The sequence below is a fragment of the Hyperoodon ampullatus genome (assembly GCF_949752795.1).
Source record: "Hyperoodon ampullatus genome assembly, chromosome: 7".
Lineage (NCBI taxonomy): Eukaryota > Metazoa > Chordata > Mammalia > Artiodactyla > Ziphiidae > Hyperoodon > Hyperoodon ampullatus.
In genome coordinates this window covers 10,990,848-11,012,019 of record NC_136920.1, presented here as the reverse complement: position 1 = coordinate 11,012,019, position 21,172 = coordinate 10,990,848, and the positions used below count along the sequence as shown (strand labels likewise).

The window sequence follows — 21,172 nt, the reverse complement described above, 5'->3', positions numbered from 1 at the left end:
GAGTGCTGTAATATTCATGAAGGGAAGATTAGATATTTAAATTTATTCAGCAATAAATGCATCTCAGTGGGGGAGCATTCCTCATGCTAAACAAACAAGCGAGCAGGGGCTAATTAATTATTTACAGGAACACAAGGAGGCCTGTGGCCTGGGGGAGAGGAGGGCAGCTGTGCCCCTGACAGAGGGCAGGAGACCCTGGCTGGCCCTGGGCCTCCCCTCCATCTCCCCCGCATTCCCCTCCACTGTCCTGTGGGTCTGGCCCCCCTGCTCGCCTCCTTCTGGGATTTCTCTTTCCAGAAATCCTGCCCACAAGCTTGCTAGTAGCTTTGGGCCAGTCACTTAACCTCTCTAAGCCTCAGAACTAGCCTCAGAAAGTTTGTGGGGATGACTGAGGTTTGCTGAGAGGTGGCCTGGCCGGGGGGTGGTGGGAGACTAAAGGCCAGAATGATGGAGCAACTCGTCCAGGATCTCAGTTACAGGAGAGGAGAGGCTCAGAGTCACTCCCCCAGCCTCCATCTCACAGGAACAGGGACCAAAGCTCATGGAGGCAAAGCCACTCTCAGCCAGGTGGGGGTTGTAAGGCCTTGCCTGGGCAGCCCCCAGCCCTGCCCTGTGGGCTCCTGTGGGTCCCCAGGGCAGCGGAGGGAGAGGATGGGCCTGGACAGTGCCCACCCAGGGTGCCAAGTCTCAGAGCCTCTGAAAGGAGCTCGCTGGGGCTGTGTGGGCCACGGCTCTTGGTAGCAGAGCAGACCTGGCCCCGAGAGACCCAAAGCCCCTTCCCCCAAGCTCTCCCACTCCTCTGCCGGGTCCCTTCACCTCCCTCCGCCTCAGTTTCATCTGTACAAGCTCAGTAACAGCACCTCCCTCTGCATTTGGTGTGAGCGGTCAGTGCGAGATGGTACCAAAGGGCCCTGCACGTTATCACCTGTCGCCCCATTTTACAGATGGGGAGACCGAGGCACAGCCACAGACTCCGTAGGCAGAAGACTCCTCTGTCCCTCATGCTCTTGGGGTCCCCTTTGCCCAAGGGATGGGACACACTGCAAGGTGGAAATGTCACCCAGAAAGCCCTGGCAGAGAGAGGGCTGGGGAGGCAGAGGGGTGAGCTTGAGGCCCACGGGGCCAGGGGAGGGGTGCACCTCTCGAGCCCGGGAAGGCACCTGGGTCTGGGCCCTCGGGACCACCTCCCACTTAGACGTCTCACCCCGCAGGCCCCAGGCGCTGGGCACCCGGCCTGAGAGCCCTCCCGCTCCAACCACGCTGGTGCAGCCAGCAGCTGCTGCCCATCCCAGCCACCTGCACAAATGCCAAATGCCAGGGCTGAAAGGGGGCAGAAGCCTGAGCCGCTGCACCCCCAGGCCCCTAACCTGCAGGGGGCAGGCCCAGCCATAAAGCCTGGCCAAGTGACCCAGCCCAGGGCCTCGGGCCCCCTTCTCTCTGGCCCCTCCTACCCTCTTCATCTCTGGCCTCCATTTTCCTCCCAGGCCCAGGCCGAGACTTGGGATCCTCAGCCCCACACGATACCCCATTGCCAGAACTGCCTCGGCCTCTGCCTACACCCTCCTGGTCACTCATTCAGTCAGCAAACCCGTGCCAGCCCCTGCTCTGTGCTAGCCTTGGGCTCAGCCCACTGTGGGGGGCGGGATGCAGAGCCCACCCTCACTAGGACCCACCCTCAAGGGGCCAAGGCGGGTGGGTGCCCCAGGGAGAAGATGGATGAACGACAGTTCGGCGATGCGATCTGAAATTCATTATGGGGTGAGATCAGCTCCTTAAATGGGGATTTGAAAACATTAGGGCTTCATTATGTACACAACGGCAGCACCTCATTCATCATGCAAAAATCACTCCCGTTATTAAAAATCCCCCTGGCAGCTGCAGGCAGGGGCTTGGAGGCATCTTGCCCACTGGGGGCGGGGCACGGGCCCCAGAGGCCTTTCTCTCTCCCACCCAGCGAGGGCTGGCTGAGGGGTGGGGGTGGGGAGCGCGGTTCAGCTCCAGGGACTTGGTGCCTCAGTTTCCTCATCTGCAAAATGGAGATGCTAACGATACGTGGGTCCCATAGTGCTGTGACGGGGCTGCGATTCTGCAGGGAGAGCTCAGCAAGGCCCTGGTATCCGGGCAGGGAGCACTCCATACGTCTGGCAGTTGTTAGCTCCTCCTCCTCCTCCTCAGCTGGGGCCTTTACTTGGGGGACCGTGTCACTCCCCTGCTCATGAAACCTCCCATGGCTCCCACAAGTCCATGAAATAAAATCATCAACGCTGAGCAAGGCTGGGGCTCCGGACCCGCCAGGCGCCAGGCCCTGGGCGAGGGAGGCGAAGTGCGGCTCTAATATCACCGCGGTGAAACAGCAGAAGGAAACAGACTCCAGAGCCAGAGGAGAGGGAAGGGAGATGGGCAGGCATGGGTGCGGTTCAGGGTTGGGAAGGTGCCTCTGAGGAGGTGGCATCTGAGCAGAGCCCTGAGTGATGAGAAGAAAGGCTTTGGGGAGGTCAGGGGAGGAGGGGTCCAGGCAGAGGGCTCAGCAGGGCAACAGGGGGAGAGGTGGGAGGGCAGGGCTGCATCCGCAGGACCCATCGCAGTGGGAAGGTGCCAGCGGGGCAGGAGCGTGGTCTGAGAGGGCCCCTGGGGCCCTTTGCTGTGCCCTCGTCCAGGAAAGCCCCTCCCCTCTCTGCTGCGGCACGGCCCCCTGCCCCAGACAACTTCTGGCCACACCCGCCCCATGCACCCACCCGCCGCAGCCTGGCACGGAGCCGTGCTCAGGATTGGCTGGTCAGGTCCACACAGCCTGGCCTGGAGAGGGCCACGGGGGCCCCCTGTCTGCCTGCTGTGCCAGGCCCCAGCCAATAGGGGCAGAGCCAGGAAGCAATCACAGGTCAGCGGCGCTGGGCGATGGAGATAGTGCCAGGTGGAGGTGCGCTGGATGGCAAGTGAGCTGGGCAGAAGTCGAGGCCTGAATCCTGAGGGTGAGTGAGCAGGAGAGAGCGAGAGGTGGAGAGAGTGCACGTGCCGGAGGAGCCGCGTGGAGGAGCGAAACAGAGAGATGGGGCGAGAGTGAGACAGACCGAGTGGGGGCGCGAGAGAGACTCAGACAGAGACAGAGAGAGGAAAGAGGGTGCGCCCCGCCCCCCGGACTCATGGGTCCCTGTGTGGAGAGAGGAGAGGCTGGGCCCCGGGTGGCAGGTTCTGCCCCAAGCCATGTGCCTGCATGGTGGGTGGGGGAGGGATGCACACAGATACCTGGGCTGGGGGGAGGCGCCCCTGGGCACGGCCGGGGCCACCACCGGCCCCACTGAGCACCTACTGTTTTCCAGGAGGTGGACAGACAGAGGCCCTGTGCATGCCCCTTAGTGGGGGAGTCTGATGGGGAGTAGTTGGTACTTAGTCACACAAACAAGAGTCTGATTTTCAAGGGTGACAGAATACTGGCCCAAGAGGGGCAGTGTCTGCTGTGTCCCAGTGCCTGCTGTGTTCCAGCACTGAGGACAGTGCCAGGAACGTGGCAGCCCCTCAGTAAATAGAGCAGAGTGTGTGTGTGTGTGTGTGTGTGTGTGTGTGTGTGTGTGTGTGTGCGTGCTGGGGGGCTGCTGGTGGGAGGGGCTGCCCTGACATGGAGATAACTAGGTGGGAAGGTATGGTGGGCGGGCACTGGAGCAGCATGTGCAAAGGCCCTGTGCCAGGAGAGGGCCATGCCGGGAGCCGAGCCACCTCTGGCTTCTCCCTGGTGTGAGATGCCTGGGACCCTGCAGTGTAAGGGACACACACATGGACTTGCAGTGTGAGCACAGGGAGGCGGGCGTTCAGAGCCGATAAGCAGGAGGGCAGGGTGGCTGCGCCCTCACAGGCCTGCAGGTTTGGGTGGGCCCGCTGACCTCCGGAAGGGAGGGTCCTTGGCAGTGGCTGTGTGTGGACGGGGCTCCATCCTGCCCTGCTCCTGCTGGGGACCTGCCTGACCCCAGCCGCCCACCCCTTGGGCTGGCCCCCGGAGCTCTGGACAGGCGGGAGCAGAGATGGCCGCTGCAAGCAGAGGAAGGCGGCCCTGAATTAATCTGTCACTAAAGCTTGGCCGTGGCAGGCGCAGTCATGATTTAGATGAATAATTGAAACGCTCCGATACATTTATTATCCCTTTAGTGAGAAAGTGGCAGAGAAAGACGAGGGGTAATTGAAAAAGAGTGCACAAATCTCCACCAGAAGGCTGGCTCCTTATCGCCGAGTAAACATTTCAGTCCCCATAAACAGGAGAGACACGCGTCAGGGCCCTGTCGATTCCCATCCTGATTTAGGGCCCGCCTCCCTTCCTACCATACAATAGGAGAGTGTTTGTTCACAAAAATTTTTTATCGAGCCAGTAAAAGGCTCTCCAGGAAGGAGGCGGGAGCAGGAGTGGGCCTGGCAGTCACCAGGCCTGAGGGTCTGGCTGGGTAGCTGCCCCAGCCTGGTCAGGTCTCCCCACCGCAGACACTGGGCTCTCTACCTGGTGGGCCTCTCCATCCCTCTGTACCTGACGAACTCCTATGCAGTCTTCGGGGCCCAAGTCAAATACCCCCTCTGTTGGGAAGACTTCTACCAAAATGGATCTCTTTGAGGGCAGGGTCCTGTGTCCCAGGGTTTGACACAGGTGTCCTCCCCGGCTCCATATACACACACACTCAGAAAGAGTGCTGGGAAGGAATGGGGAGTGGGGGGCCTTCACTGTGTTATCAGACCATCTACCTGGGCCTCAGGGCCTGGTGGGTGCCTAACCCCAGTGAGGCAGGCCCAGGGGCCCTGGACCCTGAGGTTTAGGGTGACAGAAGACTCCCCTACATACTTGCTGTAAACACTGCGGTTCCCTGCACCAAAGCCCTGCAGGCCAGCCTCAGCCCCCCTTTTAAGAGCTCCTTTCTGAACTGATAGCTGCCCTCCCCCAACAGGACCGTATGAGAACCCCGGGGCAGGCTGTTAGTCCCCAGCTCCTAGGGCACACCCAGCACACAGGGGTGCAACTAACCACCCCATAAAGGCTGATCTAGGGGCTTGGAATCCCCTGAACCCTGTTCCTGGGGAGAGTATGTTCTAGTGGGGAGAAAGGCAATAAAAATAAACATAAAACACAAGCATGTTGAAAGGGCATCCATGCTCTGGGAACAGGCACAGGACAGGGTAGAGGATCAGCATGGAGGGCTGGGCTGGCTGGGGGAGTTTTCAACAGAGTGGCCAGGGCAGGCTGAACAGGACCAGTGCTTGTTAAACGCATGGGTGGTGGTTGGATAGGTGGTGATGGGAAGTTGGGGGTGGGTAGAGGCCTGAACCCCTGCAGGGCTGGACTTGGGAGAAGAGGGCACCTGGGAAGACCAGGGTCTGTCTGGGCGGAGTTAGATGGGGACCCAGACCCCCCAGTCCCAGGCTGCCCCTGCCTGTGCCCTCCCTCCTGGCAGGTCGGGGCATTAAGGCTGGATGGACCAGGGGGCGGTAGAGGGTACAGGTGGCAGATGTGAGAGCAGAGGACATCCTGGGGGCCCAGCACCTGTTTCCATTCCCATCCCAGGTGGGCGCCAGGCCCCCACAAGCCCCAGCCTCTCCCTATCCCCTGTCCCCTCCCTGCCACCTCCGCCTTGTTCCAATCACATTAGCAGAGTGACAGTCCCAGTGAGCACTGGCGGCGGCTCCATAAATCTCGGCTGGCGTTAAAAGGCTGGACTCCGGGCCCACTTCCTCCTGGGTCCTGGCCCACCCCATCCATCTCTGCGTCGGACAGGCTGCGCTTGGGGCCTGCTCCAGCCTCCTCTCACCCTCAGTGCTGCAGGAAAGGGAGCTAGAGGGACCCCACTGGGCCTCCCTCCTCAATGTGGCCAGAGCAGCTGTCCTTTGACCTCCCAGAGTGAGGTCACCAGGCCATCTATGAGCCACTCCCTGCCCTGCCTGAAACCTCAGTGGCTCCCACTGCCCTCATCAGGAAGTCCTTTGCTTGACATGTAAGGCCGTCCCTGCCTTTACCTGTAGTTCATTCATTCATTTATTTATCAACCATTTATTGAGCACCGACTGTATGCACCAGCCCCAGTCCTAAGTGCTGGAGATACAGTCATGCCTTCTGGAGCTATCGTTCTCAGTGGGGAGACAGACAATAAACAATGAACCTAATAAACAAGTAAATTATATAGCACATTAGGAGAGAGGTGCTTGGAGGAAAATAAAAACTAGAGCAGTGTGAGGGGCCTGGGGAGGTGGGGCAGTGGCAGGAAGCTGCAATTTCGAGGGGTCAGAGTGGGCCTCACTGAGTAGATGGCACGCCAGTAAACACTTGTAAGAGGTGAAGGGAGCAGCCACATGGCTCTCTGCGGAAGAGCATTCGGGGCAGAGGAGCCAGTGCAAAGGCCCTGAGGCAGGAGTGGGCCAGGTCTGTTCCAGGAACTACAGGGAGGTCAGTGTGGCTGGCACAGAGTGGAGAGGGCCAGGCAGTCTGACAGGCGCCTGGAGACCCTGTGGGCCGTAGGAAGGAGGTGAGGTAAGAGCCCTGGCAGAACTTTGAGCAGAAGAAGGGTGATGACCTGACTTAGGACTTACAAGTCCCACACCTTTCTGTGATCCTTTGTCTTCCTAACTGAACGGCTAAAAATCCAGCTCCTCACGTGCTCTCTGAGGCCCCTGAGTCCTCCCCAACCTCCCCTCCTCCTGGCTGGGCTCCGACCACTCCAGTCCTCGGAGTCTCCGAACGCCCCACGCTCTCCCTCACTCCAGGCTTCACCTGTGCCGTTCCCTCTGCCCAGCACACCCTTCCCATTGCTCTTCACCGGCTGCCTTCTACCCATCCCTTGGGTCCCAGTGGAAGCACCACCTCCTGCAGGAGCCTCCCTGGTCCCCAAGCCTGGACACTGAGCCTGTACTCCTCCTTGAGCCCCCGCCCCCAGCCCCCCCTACTGCACAGACCACCCTGTGTCGTGGTGGTGCTCCTGTCTGGACTGTGAGCTTGAGGAAGCAGGGACCAGGCTCCTTTGGTGCCCGGCAGATCTGTCCAGGCACTTGGCTCAGAAGAGGGTCCTAGATGGGCCTGTCTGTGGACCCCCAGTCCCCAGTGAAGCCACCTCATTCTGTGAGGCCGCCAGGGTAGCTGTGACCTCCACAGGGACAGCTGGAGGAGAAGCAGGGGACGGAGGGAGGGAGGGAGGGAGGGAGGGAGGGAGGGAAAGCATCTCTAAACACAAACAGGCTCCCCGCGCCCCCCCCATCCTGCATCCTGGCCGGTCATCAACAGCTCTTAACGCTGTTCTTATTTATTTCTGACCTTCTATGCCCCTTTTATTTTTCCCCTTTTAAAACCTGGCCTGGGCCCCGCCACCACTGCCGTAAGCACACCCTGGGATTTATCCGACGGCGCATTAACCCCTGACCCTAGCTCACCAATCGTACTGCTGCCTGCACAGACAGCGGGCGGCCCCGCCAGCCGGGGGGTGAGGGGCTGGGGCCGAGCGGCTGGTGTGGCCAGCTTGTGCTGGGCTGGCCGGGCACCGGGGCCATGGGGACTGTCGCTCCGCCCCTCCCCGCCGGCACCTGCTGACCTTGCCCTGCATCCCTGGGGGCCGGGCCCACGCTGACTTCCAACGCCCCGCCCACCTGGCCTGCCGGAACCCCTGCTTCCTGGTTGGTGGTCTTTGACAACAGTGAACACACACACATTCTCGTGGGCTTAACCATTGGCGGAGCTCCCCCTGACTTGATGAGAACTTGTCCTGGCGGCAGAGCCACCCTGCGAGGTTGCAGGGCAGAGCAGAGACACTAATTTTGCCTTCACAGGTGGCGAAACTGAGGCCAAAGGGGCACAGGGCTGGCCGAGGGCCCGTGGGCGTCAGGGGCAGGGCTGGGCTTTCCCCACCACACCTGTGCCCCGGCCCTGCAACGACCCGGTCCCAGGCCCAGTCCCTTTGAAACCTCAGGGGGGTCCTCCAGCCCCCAGTTACAGACCAGGAGGCCTCTGCTCAGAGGGTGGGGACCTACCCCAGTCACCCAGTGCTGAAGCAGCCGGGCCTGCCAGCCAGGTGTCTGGCTTCATCCACAGTGAGGGCAAGGCCGGGCAAGGCCGATGGGGTGGGAGGCGGTAAAAAAGGGCAGAGATGGAGAAATGGGAACGGCGCACCACGGGGACGAGGGGGAAGGCTGCGGGGAAGGCGCATGGCAGCCAGCTGGGCTCCGCGGGTGAAAGGGCCAGGAGGAGAGAAGCAGACCCCCAGCCAACCCCCAGGCCGCAGGAAGGGTGTACTCACCACCGCCGCCTCCGAGCAGGGAGCTGTTGGCTGCAAGAGAGAAAGACGAAGGCGGTCAGTCGGGGAGAGGTTGGTGGGGCATGCAGCTGCGTGGAGGGGGCGGTGGGGGGCTGCCAGCCCGGGTCCCTGGGCACAGGGTCCCTGAAGCAGGGGCAGATAACCAGGAGGCGGAGGGGCTGGGACTTCCTCTCCCGCTGAGGCTCCCATTGGGCCTGGCGTTGGGACGGAGGTGGGATTGGGAGGCAGCAGGGTCGGGTCCGCTCACCCCGGAAGCAGCTGCGTGTGAGGTCTAGAGTGGCAGACGACCCTCGGCCGCACGTATCCTTCACTCACTCGTTCTTTCTTTCTTTCTTTTTTTTTGGCTGCACAGTGCAGCATGCGGGGTCTAAGTTCCCCGACCAGGGATCGAACCCGCATCCCCTGCATTGGGAGCGCGGAGTCTTAACCTCTGGACCGCCAGGGAAGTCCCTCACTCATTCTTTCTTCCCACAGGGTCTCCCGAACCCCTCTGTGCCAGGCCTGGTGCAGAGATGCGGAGCTCACAGACTGTGGGAGACACAGCTGCAGCCACTAGGAACAAACTGCATTGCTGCAGCCGTGGTAAGTGCCGCCCAGGGGATGAGGACTGTGAACCAGGGCTGGGAGCCTCATGGACGACAGCACTCATGTGCGAGGTCAGGACCCCACCCGGGGCAGCGCAGGGAGGGCCCAGGGCACTGGGACTGGAACCGGACTGGAAGAGATGGGTGACTTATGAAGGTCAAGGAAGAGAGACAGGGCTCCTCGGCTGCACCGGCCCCTGGCCCCCCACACCCTCGACCAGAGCTGGACGCCAGCTGCCGCGGCTGCCCTGTCCGTCTCACTCTGCCTGGCCAGCTGCCCTCTCTGGCCTCCCCACGGGGCCGACGCAGGGGCAAAGTGAGGCTGGCAGCCTCTCCATCAGAATGTGAGGGCTGTGCGGGTCAGCGCCCCCTCCCAGCCTGGGCTCCAGCTTCCGGCCACACAGCTGCCTCTGTGTGAAGCACTGATGCTAATGAGTGCAAGTGATGGGGAGACAGGGCAGGTGCGTTCCCCAGGCCCAGGTGTTGCCCGGTGGGGAGATGGGTCAGCTGTGCCTCAGCCCCTCTGGCCCCAGGGGTCCTGTCTCCCAGGCGGGGCCTTCAGCTCTGACACTGCTGTGGCATCCCTCCCTGCCTTCCCAGGTCCTGTTGCAGCCCCTCTGTAAGAGGGGGACACAGAAGAGGGCCCAGGCCAGGAATGGGGGCCATTTCCGAGCTGGCCCGGCTGTAGGCCCGGGGTGCTCTGCGGAAGCTGTGGACGCTGCTAAGCGGTGTCAGGTGGCTCTGAGTGGCTGGTCTCCCAGAGCTGACAGCTCTTCGCTTGGGGAATAATTAATTCCACAGCCCGAAACCCAGGGCTGCAAGTTGCCACGTTACTTGCAAGATTAATACAAGCAGCTAATTAAGATGGAGAGGCGAGGAGAGGCTGGGCGCTCCCAGAGCAGCGCTGGGGGGCCGCAGGGAATGTGGGCGGAGGCGGGCTGAGCAGGCGGGTGAGGCAGCCAGAGCAGGAGCCGGAGGGAGAGCGCGAGCAGGAGATGGACCGCGCGGGACCCCCAGGCAGACTTGGCAGGCCGCTGGGGGCTGGGCCCGCAAAGGCTTGGAATGTGGCCTCTGCCCCAGGAATGCACGTCACCAATGACCGAGCGAGGGCTGTTTGCCAGGCACAGACTGACCCCATTTACTGTCATAACAAAGCCACAAGGGCAGTGCTATTGCTCCCATTTTACAGATAAGAAAACCAAAGCTCAGAGGTTGAGTTGCGTGGCAGCAGGATTGGAGCGGGGTCTGTCTGACTCCAAAGCCAAGCCACAGAGCAGGCCAACCTCGAGGCAGACTGCTGAGGGACTGTTGGAGGGAGGCTTCCCCTGCCCCGCCTTCCCCCACCCCGCCCCCCAGGGCTGGGGCCCGCCTCCTCCACATCAGGCAGAGCACACAGTAGTTCCCTCGGATGCACTCTCCACCCGCCTCCCACCCCAGCAGGTTGGCTGCAAAGATGAGGGGTCGGACGTCTGGAGAGCTCTGCCCTGGAGCCAGCGCGGGAGCCCCAGGCATCTTAGGTCGGCGCGGGTCCAGCTCCCGGCCCCCTTGGCTCCCAGGGCAGCCCTGGCGGCTGTCGGAAGCTGCCCTCCACGGCCCTTCCCTGCCTCCCCACCATCACCTCTCTCTCTTAATTAACACTGGCGGCAAATGAGCTGCCTCCCGCTGGTGGAGAGCTCAGTGTCAAATGCACCGGCAGCGAGCCTCGAAGGGGCGGGAGGCGGGGGGCTCCGACCTGCTGTTCTGCAGGCCCCTTTGGAAGGAGATGCCAACATCCACCCGCCCTGCACCCCCTAAACCCCACCGAGTGTGGCCCTGCCCGGGTCAGGGGACTGCGGTGGACTGGCCCGACGTCTCACCCAGGGACTGAGGAGGGAGGAGAACCTGGGGCAGAGGCTGAGCTGGGGGAAGGGGGGACCAGGTAGCCAGGTGGCATTACCTGCCACAGGTGGGAGAGGGAGGTGTGCCCCAGCACTGGGGGCTCAGACTCAAGCTGCACGGAGGACCTGGTCACCAGCCTGTCCCCAAGTTCAGCAGGTATCCCAGGAGGCCGGTCTGCAGTGTCCGCTTCCCCCGGCCCACCATGCCCGGCAGTCCCCTGGCGGGGCTCAGGGGGACGCGCTGCACTCTGATGGTCTAGAGCCCGTTCTCCTGCTCCTCTTTCCCTTAGGCCCCTGTCTGGCCCTCTCCCCAGGGGCCTGGACACCTGGTCACATGGTGCCCCTGTAGGGCTGCCCGAGGCACTCACAGTTGGGAGGAGGGCCTGGAGGCTTGGGGGGAACACGGAAAATGGGGAGCAGCACCAAAGATACCACAGGCGGTCCCCTGGGTGTACTGCCCAGCCTCCCACCCAAAGCAGGGCAGTGTCAGGCCTTCCTGCTCCCCGGCCCGTGCTGGCCCCTCCCACCTCACCTCACCCACACGCTGGCCTTGAGTCTCCAGCTCCTCCCCTTTCTGCCCCCGCCGCCCCCACGCTCCCCTCAGTTTGGTTTGAGGCTCTAAATCACAACTGGTCATGAGTCCATTTTTCCGATGAGGAACCTGAGGCTCACGGCCTGACTGGTGAGGGGAGGAAAGGGGTTTGAACCAGGATGGCTGGTTGTCACACCCATTTTCTTAACCCCTGCACCCTCCCTCTGTCGGAAAGGGCCTCCTTGCTGAGGCGGGGTGATGGGCGAGCAAGACGTGGACGATCACTGGACCTCAGGTCCAAACCAGAGTCTGTAACACAGCCCCACCCAAAGGACCCAAACCTGCCCCAGCAAAGCAGGGTCATCAAGACTGTGAGGGCGTACCCACGCCTGGCCCTAGGGTTTGAGCGGGGCTTGAGGCTTGTTCTGGCTTTGTGGCGGGCATAGGCTCCTGGGCCAGAGTGTGCGCCTCCGGGGCTGTGAGATGCCTGGTCCGACGCCTGCCATCCGAGTTGGCTTGTCGGCCCCCATGCGGGGCGAGGTGGTCCAGCCCTGCTGCAGCCCCTGCCCGTGGACGTGCCTGTGCCGTGCTCTGTTGGACACGATTAACTGGCTAGGAGCCTCAGTGCTGCGCCTGTGACCTTGGGGTGGAAATGAGGTCCACCCCAGTCACTGACAAATCCTCTGTCCGCCGACAGCGGCCCACCAGGCCAGGGGCTGGGGCTGGGGTGTGCTGGGGGCATCGCTCCCCGCCTCTCACACATTCTGCCAGCCCTTCCCTGCCCCCGCACTGCTGCTCATTCAGTGCAGTCCCCCGACCCCCATTTCTCCCTTGCCTACTCCGCACCTTTTCAGGCCCGGGGCACCTGAGGGGGAAGCCCATCCCCTGACTCCCAGTACCTATTCTCCTGTGGGTGGGGGAGAGCCACTTCCCGGTTTGTGCCCCAGCTCCCGGCCCAGTTCAGGGGCTGGAATGTGGCCACTGCCTGGTGAAAGGGAGAGGGCCAGACCCGGAGTGCTTGGCCACTGTCACTTCAGGGGACCCAGCGGCCCCTCAGTCACTCTCTGCACAAAACATTTTAACTGGGGACTCCCCTGGTGGCTCAGTGGTTAAGAATCTGCCTGCCAATGCAGGGGACATGGGTTCGATCCCTGGTCCGGGAAGATCCCACATGCCGTGGAGAAACTAAGCCTGTGCACCATAACTACTGAGCCCACATGCCACAACTACTGAAGCCCATGCACCCTAGAGCCCGTGCTCCGCAACAAGAGAAGCCACCACAATGAGAAGACTGCGCACTGCAATGAAGACCCAATGCAGCCATAAAGAAAGAAAGAAAGAAAGAAAGAAAGAAAGAAAGAAAGAAAGAAAGGAAGAGAAATAAGTACTAGAGGGACTTCCCTGGTGGTGCAATGGATAAGAATCCACCTGCCAATGCAGGGGACACGGGTTCGAGCCCTGTTCCGGGAAGATCCCACATGCTGTGGAGCAACTAAGCCCCTGCACCACAACTACTGAGTCTGCGCTCTAGAGCCCGCCAGCCACAACTACTGAGCCCATCTGCCACAACTACTGAAGCCCGCACGCCTAAAGCCCATGCTCTGCAACAAGAGAAGCCACCGCAATGAGAAGCCTGCGCACTGCAATGAAGAGTAGCCCCCACTTGCTGCAACTAGAGAAAGCCCGTGCACAGCAATGAAGACCCAACGCAGCCAAAAATATATGAATAAATTTTTAAAAATTTGTTAAAAAAAAATAAGTACTAGGGACGTAATAATATACAACATGATAAAAAAAAATTTTACTTGGGTGCCAACTGTGTGCCAGGGGCCACCAAGGGTACCCAAGTGGAGTCGAGTGTGTAAATGTGTAAATGTCCAGGTGAGGAAGGTACCAGAGCTGGAGCAGCCTGGAGTCTGGGGGCTTCACAGAGGAGGCGGCAGCACACCTTGGAGGGAAGGAAAGACATGCAAGGAAATGAGCCTGAGCATTTCCCTGGTCTGACGGGGAGCCACAGGGGTGCCTACGCTGGGGAAGGACAAGGTCGGCTTTGCCTGACTCTCCACAGGCCCAGGGAGGATCAAAGGGGCCAGAATGTGGTTGAACCAGGGCAGCAGCAGAACAGGGATGGAGGGCGGGGGAGGCGAGGGGAGAGGGCGGAGGGGAGGGGACACACGGGTACATCTTCCTCTTCTTTTCTTTTGGGGCCACCTCCTCGCAGCATGCGGGATCTTAGTTCCCGACCAGGGATTGAACCCAGGCCGTTGGCAGTGAGAGCGCTGAGTCCTAACCACTGGACCGCCGGGTAATTCCCTCCTCTTCCTCTTCTGGTTGCTCCCCACTGCACACCCCCTCCTGCCCTGCCAGGCAGCACCTAAACAGAAGAGTGGCCCCCACTTTGAGGGCCCAGGCAGGGAGTAGTAGGCATGTACCTGGGGCCCATAATACTTTTAGGGACCATGAAAACGTAATTTATTTCTTTTTATGTATGTATGTATTTTTGCACTTTTTATTTTATTTTATTTTTTATATTGATTTATTTATTTGGTTGTGCCAGGTCTTAGTTGCGGCAGGCGGGCTCCTTAGTTGCGGCTCGCCCACTCCTTTGTTGCGGCACATGGACTCCTTAGTAGAGGCGTGTGAACTCGTAGTTGCGGCATGTGGACATCTTAGTTGCAGCATGCAGACTTCTTAGTTGCAGCATGCAGACTCTTAGTTGAGGCATGCGAACTCTTAGTTGCGGCATACATGTGGGATCTAGTTCCCTGACCAGGGATTGAACCTCGGCCCCCTGAATGGGGAGCGTGGAGTCTTAACCACTGTGCCACCAGGGAAGTCCCTAATTTCTTTTAAAATCAGAAGAAAAAGTGAACTTTTAGGTTGAAAACAAAAGTTATATATAATTTTAAGTATAGATCAAATATATAATATATATAAAATGTTAATAAATTCGTCTTTATGCCAACAAAGTCATACAATTAACTTTTATTGTTGTAGAGGAAGGGCCCACAGTGGCAGAAGGGCCTGGGCCTGGGCCAGGTAAGCCCTGTACTTGCATGAGCTCATTTAATCCTGACCTTGTGTGGAAGACACTATTACTAACCCATTTTACAGATGAGAGAGCCAAGCCATGGAGAAGGATCTTCTCACTATGCAAATATGAGCATCTCCTATGTTACCCCCAGCTTCCTGGTTAAAGGTCCAAAGCCCCCTTTTGCTCTCAGGATAAAGAACAAGCTGCCCCAGGCCCATGACCCTGCTGACTCATCACCTTATCTCTGTCCTCTCTCCCCCCCATCTATCCCTCAGCCACACTCCAGGTCCTCAGACTTGCTCCATTTCCTCCAGCCCCAGGGCCTTTGCATGGGCTGGTCCCCTGCCTGGAGGAGACCCTCACCATATCCGGCCCTGAGAGCCGGCAGTGACTGGAGCTGGTCTCCGGCTACACCCTTCCACGGGCCATGAACCACTGCCTCCAGCATCCTCACCTCCCAGGTGAGCATCTACTTTGCTACCCTACCCCCCCAGCCCTGAGTGTCTCATCCACAGTGCGTCCCCAGCGCCCAGCACAGAGCCCAGTGCACAGCAGGCACCCACTAATACACTGAACAAAACTGACAGGTTACGATTGTGCCCAGAGTCACTCAGCCAGGCTGCATGGGGTCCCCTGGCTCTGAAGGAGAGGCTCTCATCCACCAGGCCTCACAGAAGAGCCCACCCGGGGGGGCCCTAAGAGGCAGGATCTGGGGTGGGGGCCATGCAGGTGACAGGACTGGTTCAAGGGCAGTAACAGGAGGTGTTGTCGGAGCTGCCTAGGCTTGTCCCTGGCAGGGACTAACTCCTCCAGCCCGGGTGGGGGAGTGCCAAGGAGGGGGCGGTGGGCCGTGCGGGCCACCACAGAGGAGACTCGGTGACCCGAGGAAAGCGCTGAGCAGGTTACTGGGCCAGGGAGAAGCTGGGTGAGCGGGCACAGCAGTGACTTTGCAGCAGGCACAGCCCCTGCGGGTGTTTCCGGAGGCTGCGGGTGCAACGTGGCCTCGTCCTGGCCTCCAAGGCCTGAGAGGCTGCCGGCCAGGCTTGGGGTGGGGGAACTGCTCCCCCAAATCACCCAGCCCCTCTCCCTGGCCCCTTTCCTCCACCCTCCCCTGTAAGGCCAGATCTCAGCTTTCTATCATTTGACAAAGGCGCATCCAACCTCTGTATGTGCCAGGCTCTGGGACACAGACCAGCAAGGCCCTGCTGGCACAGATCTCATCATCAGGCAGGGAGACAGTCCAGAAACAACCAGATAAACTTGAACAAGAATTACCATTAGCACCAGAGGTTGTGAAGTGGATAGAAGGGAGGAGAGAGTGGCAGGCAGGTGGGTAGGGGCTCACCTAGAAGGAGTCGAGGACCCGCTGAAAAGGAAGCTGCTTGTGAGGGGCACAGGCCAGGCAGGGGCTGGCCTGTGCAAAGGCCCTGAGGCAGGAGCCCGCCTGGTGGGTTTGAAGCACAGACAGGAGCCACTGTGGCTGAGGCAGAGTGAGTCGGGGAGAGAAGCAGGAGAGAAGGTCAGAGGGCAAAGGGGGCAGGAGAGGGGCCAGGGGGCTACTGCACTTTCCAGGTGATCCCTTCCCAGACCTCCTCCTTGGTTCTCCCCCAGTGTCTGTGCGTCCCCGAACAGCCCCTACCATTCCACTGCACCTGCCCCATTCCTGGCCTGCCTCTGCCTGGCCGAGCCCCCACTGCTCCCCTGTGCCCCAGAGTCTAGCACAGCGGCCGGCACCTATGAGGGGACGATTGACTGAGGGCCCGCGCGATGGAATGGAATGGTGGCCCCAGCCCCACGGGGGGTTTGGGGGAGTGGGCTTTGTTCCCATGAAGTCCTCTCCGTTTCCTCCCCGAGTTCCCACAGGCCTGCAGTGGGTGTCCACATCACTTGAGGGCGAGCCGTTTAAAACATGTTTTAGATTAGAAACATCCCACAGATGGAATAAAATGTGAAATGTGCTTAATTTCTGAAGAGAAAACAAGAGACTTCCAAGGCGTCTCAAGCTGCAGGAGCAGTTGCCGTGTTTGACAAGCTCTGTCCCCCAGGCCAAGGTCACTGTCCTGTGAGGTGAGGCTGCCTGGTGGAAAGGGGGAGGCTTAACTGGACATTCCCCAGGCTTGGGGGGCCCTCAGAGGGAGCAAGGGGCCCACACTTATCGGCACCAGGCTATCGGACCTCTGCTGATCCGCTCAACATGTGTGTACGTGTGTACACACACCCCTTCCCGCCCTGTTTACAGATGGGGAAACTGAGGCCCAGAGAGGCAAAGTGACTTGCCCAAGGCCACAGCCCTTATCGGAGGAGCCAACGTCCTCTGCTTTGCAAGGTCTGGTCCTGTAACCCTCAGCTGTGACCTTGGGCCAGTTGCTCCACTCCCTGTGGCCTGAGTTTCCTCATCTGTGGGGTGGGGAGGTCAGTTAAGTGAAGGCCTTTGGGGCATGGATGATAAAGTTTTAAAATGCCTCTAAAACTGTTACGGCGTCATAGAGCTTCGTGATGGCATTGGGTGCAGGAGCTGGGGTCCCCAGCTCTTCCCCGTCAGCCAGGGAGAAGGGTGAGATCAGCCTGCTGACAGGCTGCATTAATAATAATAACAACAATAATAATGGCAGCAGCTTCTTCTCATCAAGGTTTGTTCACCAGCCTCCTAGGGAGAGCCATGGGGACCTTACTGGATGCACCGCTCCATTTTACAGATGGGGAGACTGAGGCTCAGATAAGTGCCTGGCCCGAGTGCCACACAGTGAGGGTGGTGGAGATAGAATTTCAATCCCATTGATCTGACTCTGTAGCCTGGACCACTCAGCATCCTGCTCAGCCCGATTTGGCTTTTTTGCCTCCAGGACGGAGCTCCTCACTCCATCTTCTCTGAGCAGAGCCCTGAGATTCTCCAAATCTGTTGGGCGTTGTACCCAGCTGGGCTCCCTCTTCCAGAGTCTCCCCCTCAGCCTCCTCCTTCCCACTGGCCCTGTACCAGGCCCCCCCTTCCTCTGCTCTCCTGAACCTCAGATGGGCCTCCCTCACTCCTGCCCCTTCACCCACGTCCATCCTGGTTCTGCAGTCCCCTCCCTGGTCTACCCCGGGCATCCCACCCCCATGCCTCTCCCTACAAAAGCTGCCCAGTCAGCCATTTAAGCTCAAAGCAGGTGACTTGGCTGCGGTTCCTGCTGGCCTAGGCCCCTCCTTTGTCCCCTCCTGCCTGGGTTCCTTGGGCTCTGCCCCTGGAGACCCAACCTCCCAGCTGGCGGTCCCCAAGCTGGACCCCAAACTCTTGGATCCCACCCTCCCTCAACACCCATTCTCCAAGCCCCGTGGACACCTTCCACATATTGGTATTTTGTTTTGCAAGAAATTCATGTTCATTGCCCCAAATTGGATAATATACATAAAAAGCAAAAGAAAAGTGAGTCACCCATTAGCTCATTGCACAGATTTGGCTAGCCCCCGTTCACATTTTCCTGGAGGAACTTTTAGACTTTAAACAAAAACAAAAAATAGTTAATAACACATTTATCGAGCAAATTCTTTGTGTCAGGCATTGGGCCAAGTATTTTCAGTGGATTCTTTCATTTTACCCTTTCCTCCCTGGAGAGCCTAATGAGAGGGTACTATTATTTTTCTCACTTTACAGATGAGGAAATAGAGGCTCAGAGAGGTTGCATGACTTGCTCAAGGGAGCCAGGCTTTGAATCAGGCAGTCTGATTTCTGAGGGAGTCCTGAGTCTGCAGTGCTGTGGGACCCTGGCTGCTGCCTGGGCCTCCCCTCCCCCAGGAGCCAGGGGTCCCAGCGCTCAGCGTCCCACCATTAGCATAACCACAAACATCCCTGAAACCCAATTACCAAGAGATGACTTGGGCCCCAGCCAGCCGGGCAGGCACAGTCTCCAGCCATGCAGGAACGAGGGGCTGGGGCCCAAGGGAGCCCTGGCGGGTGGAAGAGTGGACAACGAGGGGAATATGTTCTGGGGGAGGGGCCTGGAGAGGCTGCTTGTCCACTGCTCCCCGGGGCGGTGTGGGTGTGTCCTGCAGGCAGCCTTGACCCCCTGCTCAGCCCCAGCTGGAGAGGCCCCCCTACCCCTAAGGAAGGGTCACAGGTTCCTCTACCCCCAGCTTGCTAGGTCATCCCAGGCAGCCCCTTGCCCTCTCTGAGCTTCAGTTTTCTTCCTGAAAGGAGAGAACCGGGGCTAATGGAGCAGAAAACAAATGACGGCCTGGGAGGAGGAAAGAGTGCAGGGTCTGAACAGCAGGGCAGGTCTGGGGCTGCATTTCTAACTTCCCCATGAGGGCCCACCACCGTCTCCTCCCACCCGGGCAGCTCCTCTGCTGGCCCTCACCCTCCACTCTGCAACCGGGGCTCCTTTTCTATTGAACACACACACACACACACACACACACACACACACACGGCCCCTTGACCCACCAACAGCCCAACAAATAAAATGTCCTAGAAGAGCTGAAGCCCATCCCTTCCCCTACCCTACCCTACCCTCCCCTCCCCCACAGAGGAACCGACCACCCTGAATCGGGCATGTATTTTCTTTAGAGTTTTACTATGTATACCCCTCAACAGGCTATTACCCAGGTATTCGTGTTTTAATTTTTTTTAATTAATTAATTTATTTTTGGCTGCATTGGGTCTTCGTTGTTGCGCGCGGGCTTTCTCTAGCTGCGCTGAGCGGGGCTACTCTTCGTTGCGGTGCGCAGGCTTCTCATTGTGGTGGCTTCTCTTGCTGCGGAGCACGGGCTCTAGGCGTGTGGGCTTCAGTAGTTGTGGCACGCGGGCTCAGTAGTTGTGGCTCGTGGGCTCTAGAGCGCAGGCCTAGTAGTTGTGGTGCACAGGCTTAGTTGCTCCGTGGCATGTGGGATCTTCCCGGACCAGGGCTCGAACCCGTGTCTCCTGCATTTGGCAGGTGGACTCTCAACCACTGTGCCACCAGGGAAGTCCATCGTGTCTTAGTTTTATATAAAGTGGAACTCCTGGGATTGGCTGCTACCCTTTGCAGTGAGGCTTGGGAGGCTTATCCCGGCAGGCCCAGGCTGCTCTGGTCGGTCTGCTTTCACCGCTATGTAATATTCCAGGCTGGGACTGTCCCACACTCTTCCACCCGTCCTCCCACTGACCACCAGTCAAGCGTGCCCAGTTTTGTCTCTTGCAAACTCAGCTGCAGTAGCATCTTGCACGCAGCCCGTGAACCCATGTGCTGGAATTTGTCTCCTATACGCCTGGCAGTGGGACTGCTGGTTGTGGTATACGCACATCTTTAACTCTACTAGTTATTGCCAAATTGTTCTCCAAAGTGGTTGTTCAGATGATCGTTTTAAAATATAAATTAAATCATGTCACTTCCCTGCCTAAAACTCTCAAATAGCTTCCTATTACACTTAGAATAAAATCCATACTCTCCTCCACAAATGCATGGCTGCATGCCACGCTCCATTCTCCCCAATTTCCTGGACTTCTTTCTCTTCCTTGGATAGGTCTGGCTCTTTCATGCCTCAGGGCCTTTGCACATACTGCTCCCTCTGCCTGGCACACTCTTCTTCCATCTCTTTCCAGACTGTCTCCTGCTCATCCTTCAGGTCTTCAATGAAAATGTCACCTCCACTGAAAGTCCTCCCCTGAAGTGCCTTCCACCCTGTTCCTCCTCCCCCTGTTTATTTCCTTCAGAGGCCACGTCATGGTCCTGTAGTGGTCTCGTCCTCTCATTTATTTGCTGGTTTATTACCAGCATGGCAGCCCATGGAAGAGGGCCTGGTCTGCTTTGGTCATTCCTGTGCTCCGGAGGCCAGCACGGCCGGCACTGAAGCTCTGCTCTCAGTGACATTCATTCATTCAACAGATGTGGATTAAGCCCCATCTGGTTGAAATGTCCAGAGGGGAGTGAGCCCGAGTTGAGGGCAGAGGGGTAGCCAGGCCCATGGGGCCCTGAGTCTTCTCCCACGGCCATGGGGAGCTATGGCAGGTGCTAGAGTGAGGGAGTGGCAGGGTCAGACTTGCACTTTAGAAGGCAGCTCCTCAGAGCTGAGGGGGAGCAAATTGAAGGGAGTGGACCTGGAAGTAGGGGCTGGAGGTGGCCGAGGATGGGTTGATGGAGGGCCAGGAAGAGACGCGATGCTAAACCCACAGGGACCAATTAGAGGACCATGGGAGACAGGATTGGATCGGGCATAGGACTGGCTTCCAAATGTGGCTCAGTCCAGTCGACAGAAGGAGCACCTTGGTGTGAGGAAATGGCAGGGCTCTGGCCCCCTTGATGCCCCCCCCACCGTCTTCCACCACTGATGCCCACCCCACCGTCTTCCACCACTGCAGGAGCTGGGAGGGAGCTCTCCCAGTGATTTTGAGAGGGCGGCAGAAGTCCAGAGGTGCCTCCTTGGACCCCAGCGAGACACACCTTGATCTAGTCCAGCCCCTCTGTGTATAGACAGGGAAACCGAGGCCCTAAAAGGAAAGGAACTAGAAGAAGACCAGACAGCTGAATCCTCACGCTAGTTGTTGCTTTTGGAACATGAGGTGTGGTACTGAGACCAAACGGACATTCCCTTCTTCCGATAAAGACAGAGGAAAGGGGCTTCCCTGGGGCGCAGTGGTTAAGAATCCGGCTGCCAATGCAGGGGGCACGGGTTCAAGCCCTGGTCCGGGAAGATCCCACATGCCACGGAGCAACTAAGCCAGTGCGCCACAACTACTGAGCCTGCACTCTACAGCCCGTGAGCCACAACTACTGGGTCCACGTGCCACAACTACTGAAGCCCGCGTGCCTAGAGCCCGTGCTCCGCAACAAGAGAAGCCACCGCAATGAGAAGACTTCGCGCCACAATGAAGAGCAGCCCCTGCTCGCCACAACTAGAGAAAGACCGCGCACAGCAACAAAGACCCA

At 59.1% G+C, this 21,172-nt stretch overlaps 1 protein-coding gene across 2 annotated transcripts in view; it reads right to left on the bottom strand.

Moving 5' to 3' along the window:
* The window catches only part of MACROD1 (mono-ADP ribosylhydrolase 1), a gene marked incomplete at its 5' end in the record, with an annotated part of 151,349 nt that overhangs the window by 6,914 nt on the left and 123,263 nt on the right, over window positions 1-21,172 (bottom strand). Inside the window, one exon of one of the 2 annotated variants that reach the window (XM_079707311.1) lies at window positions 8,247-8,276. The exons of the other annotated variant lie outside the window; for it this stretch is intronic. Coding sequence (XP_079563437.1) covers window positions 8,247-8,276 — 30 coding nt within the window. The remainder of the gene's footprint in view (window positions 1-8,246; window positions 8,277-21,172) is intronic. 2 annotated transcript variants of the gene reach the window in all.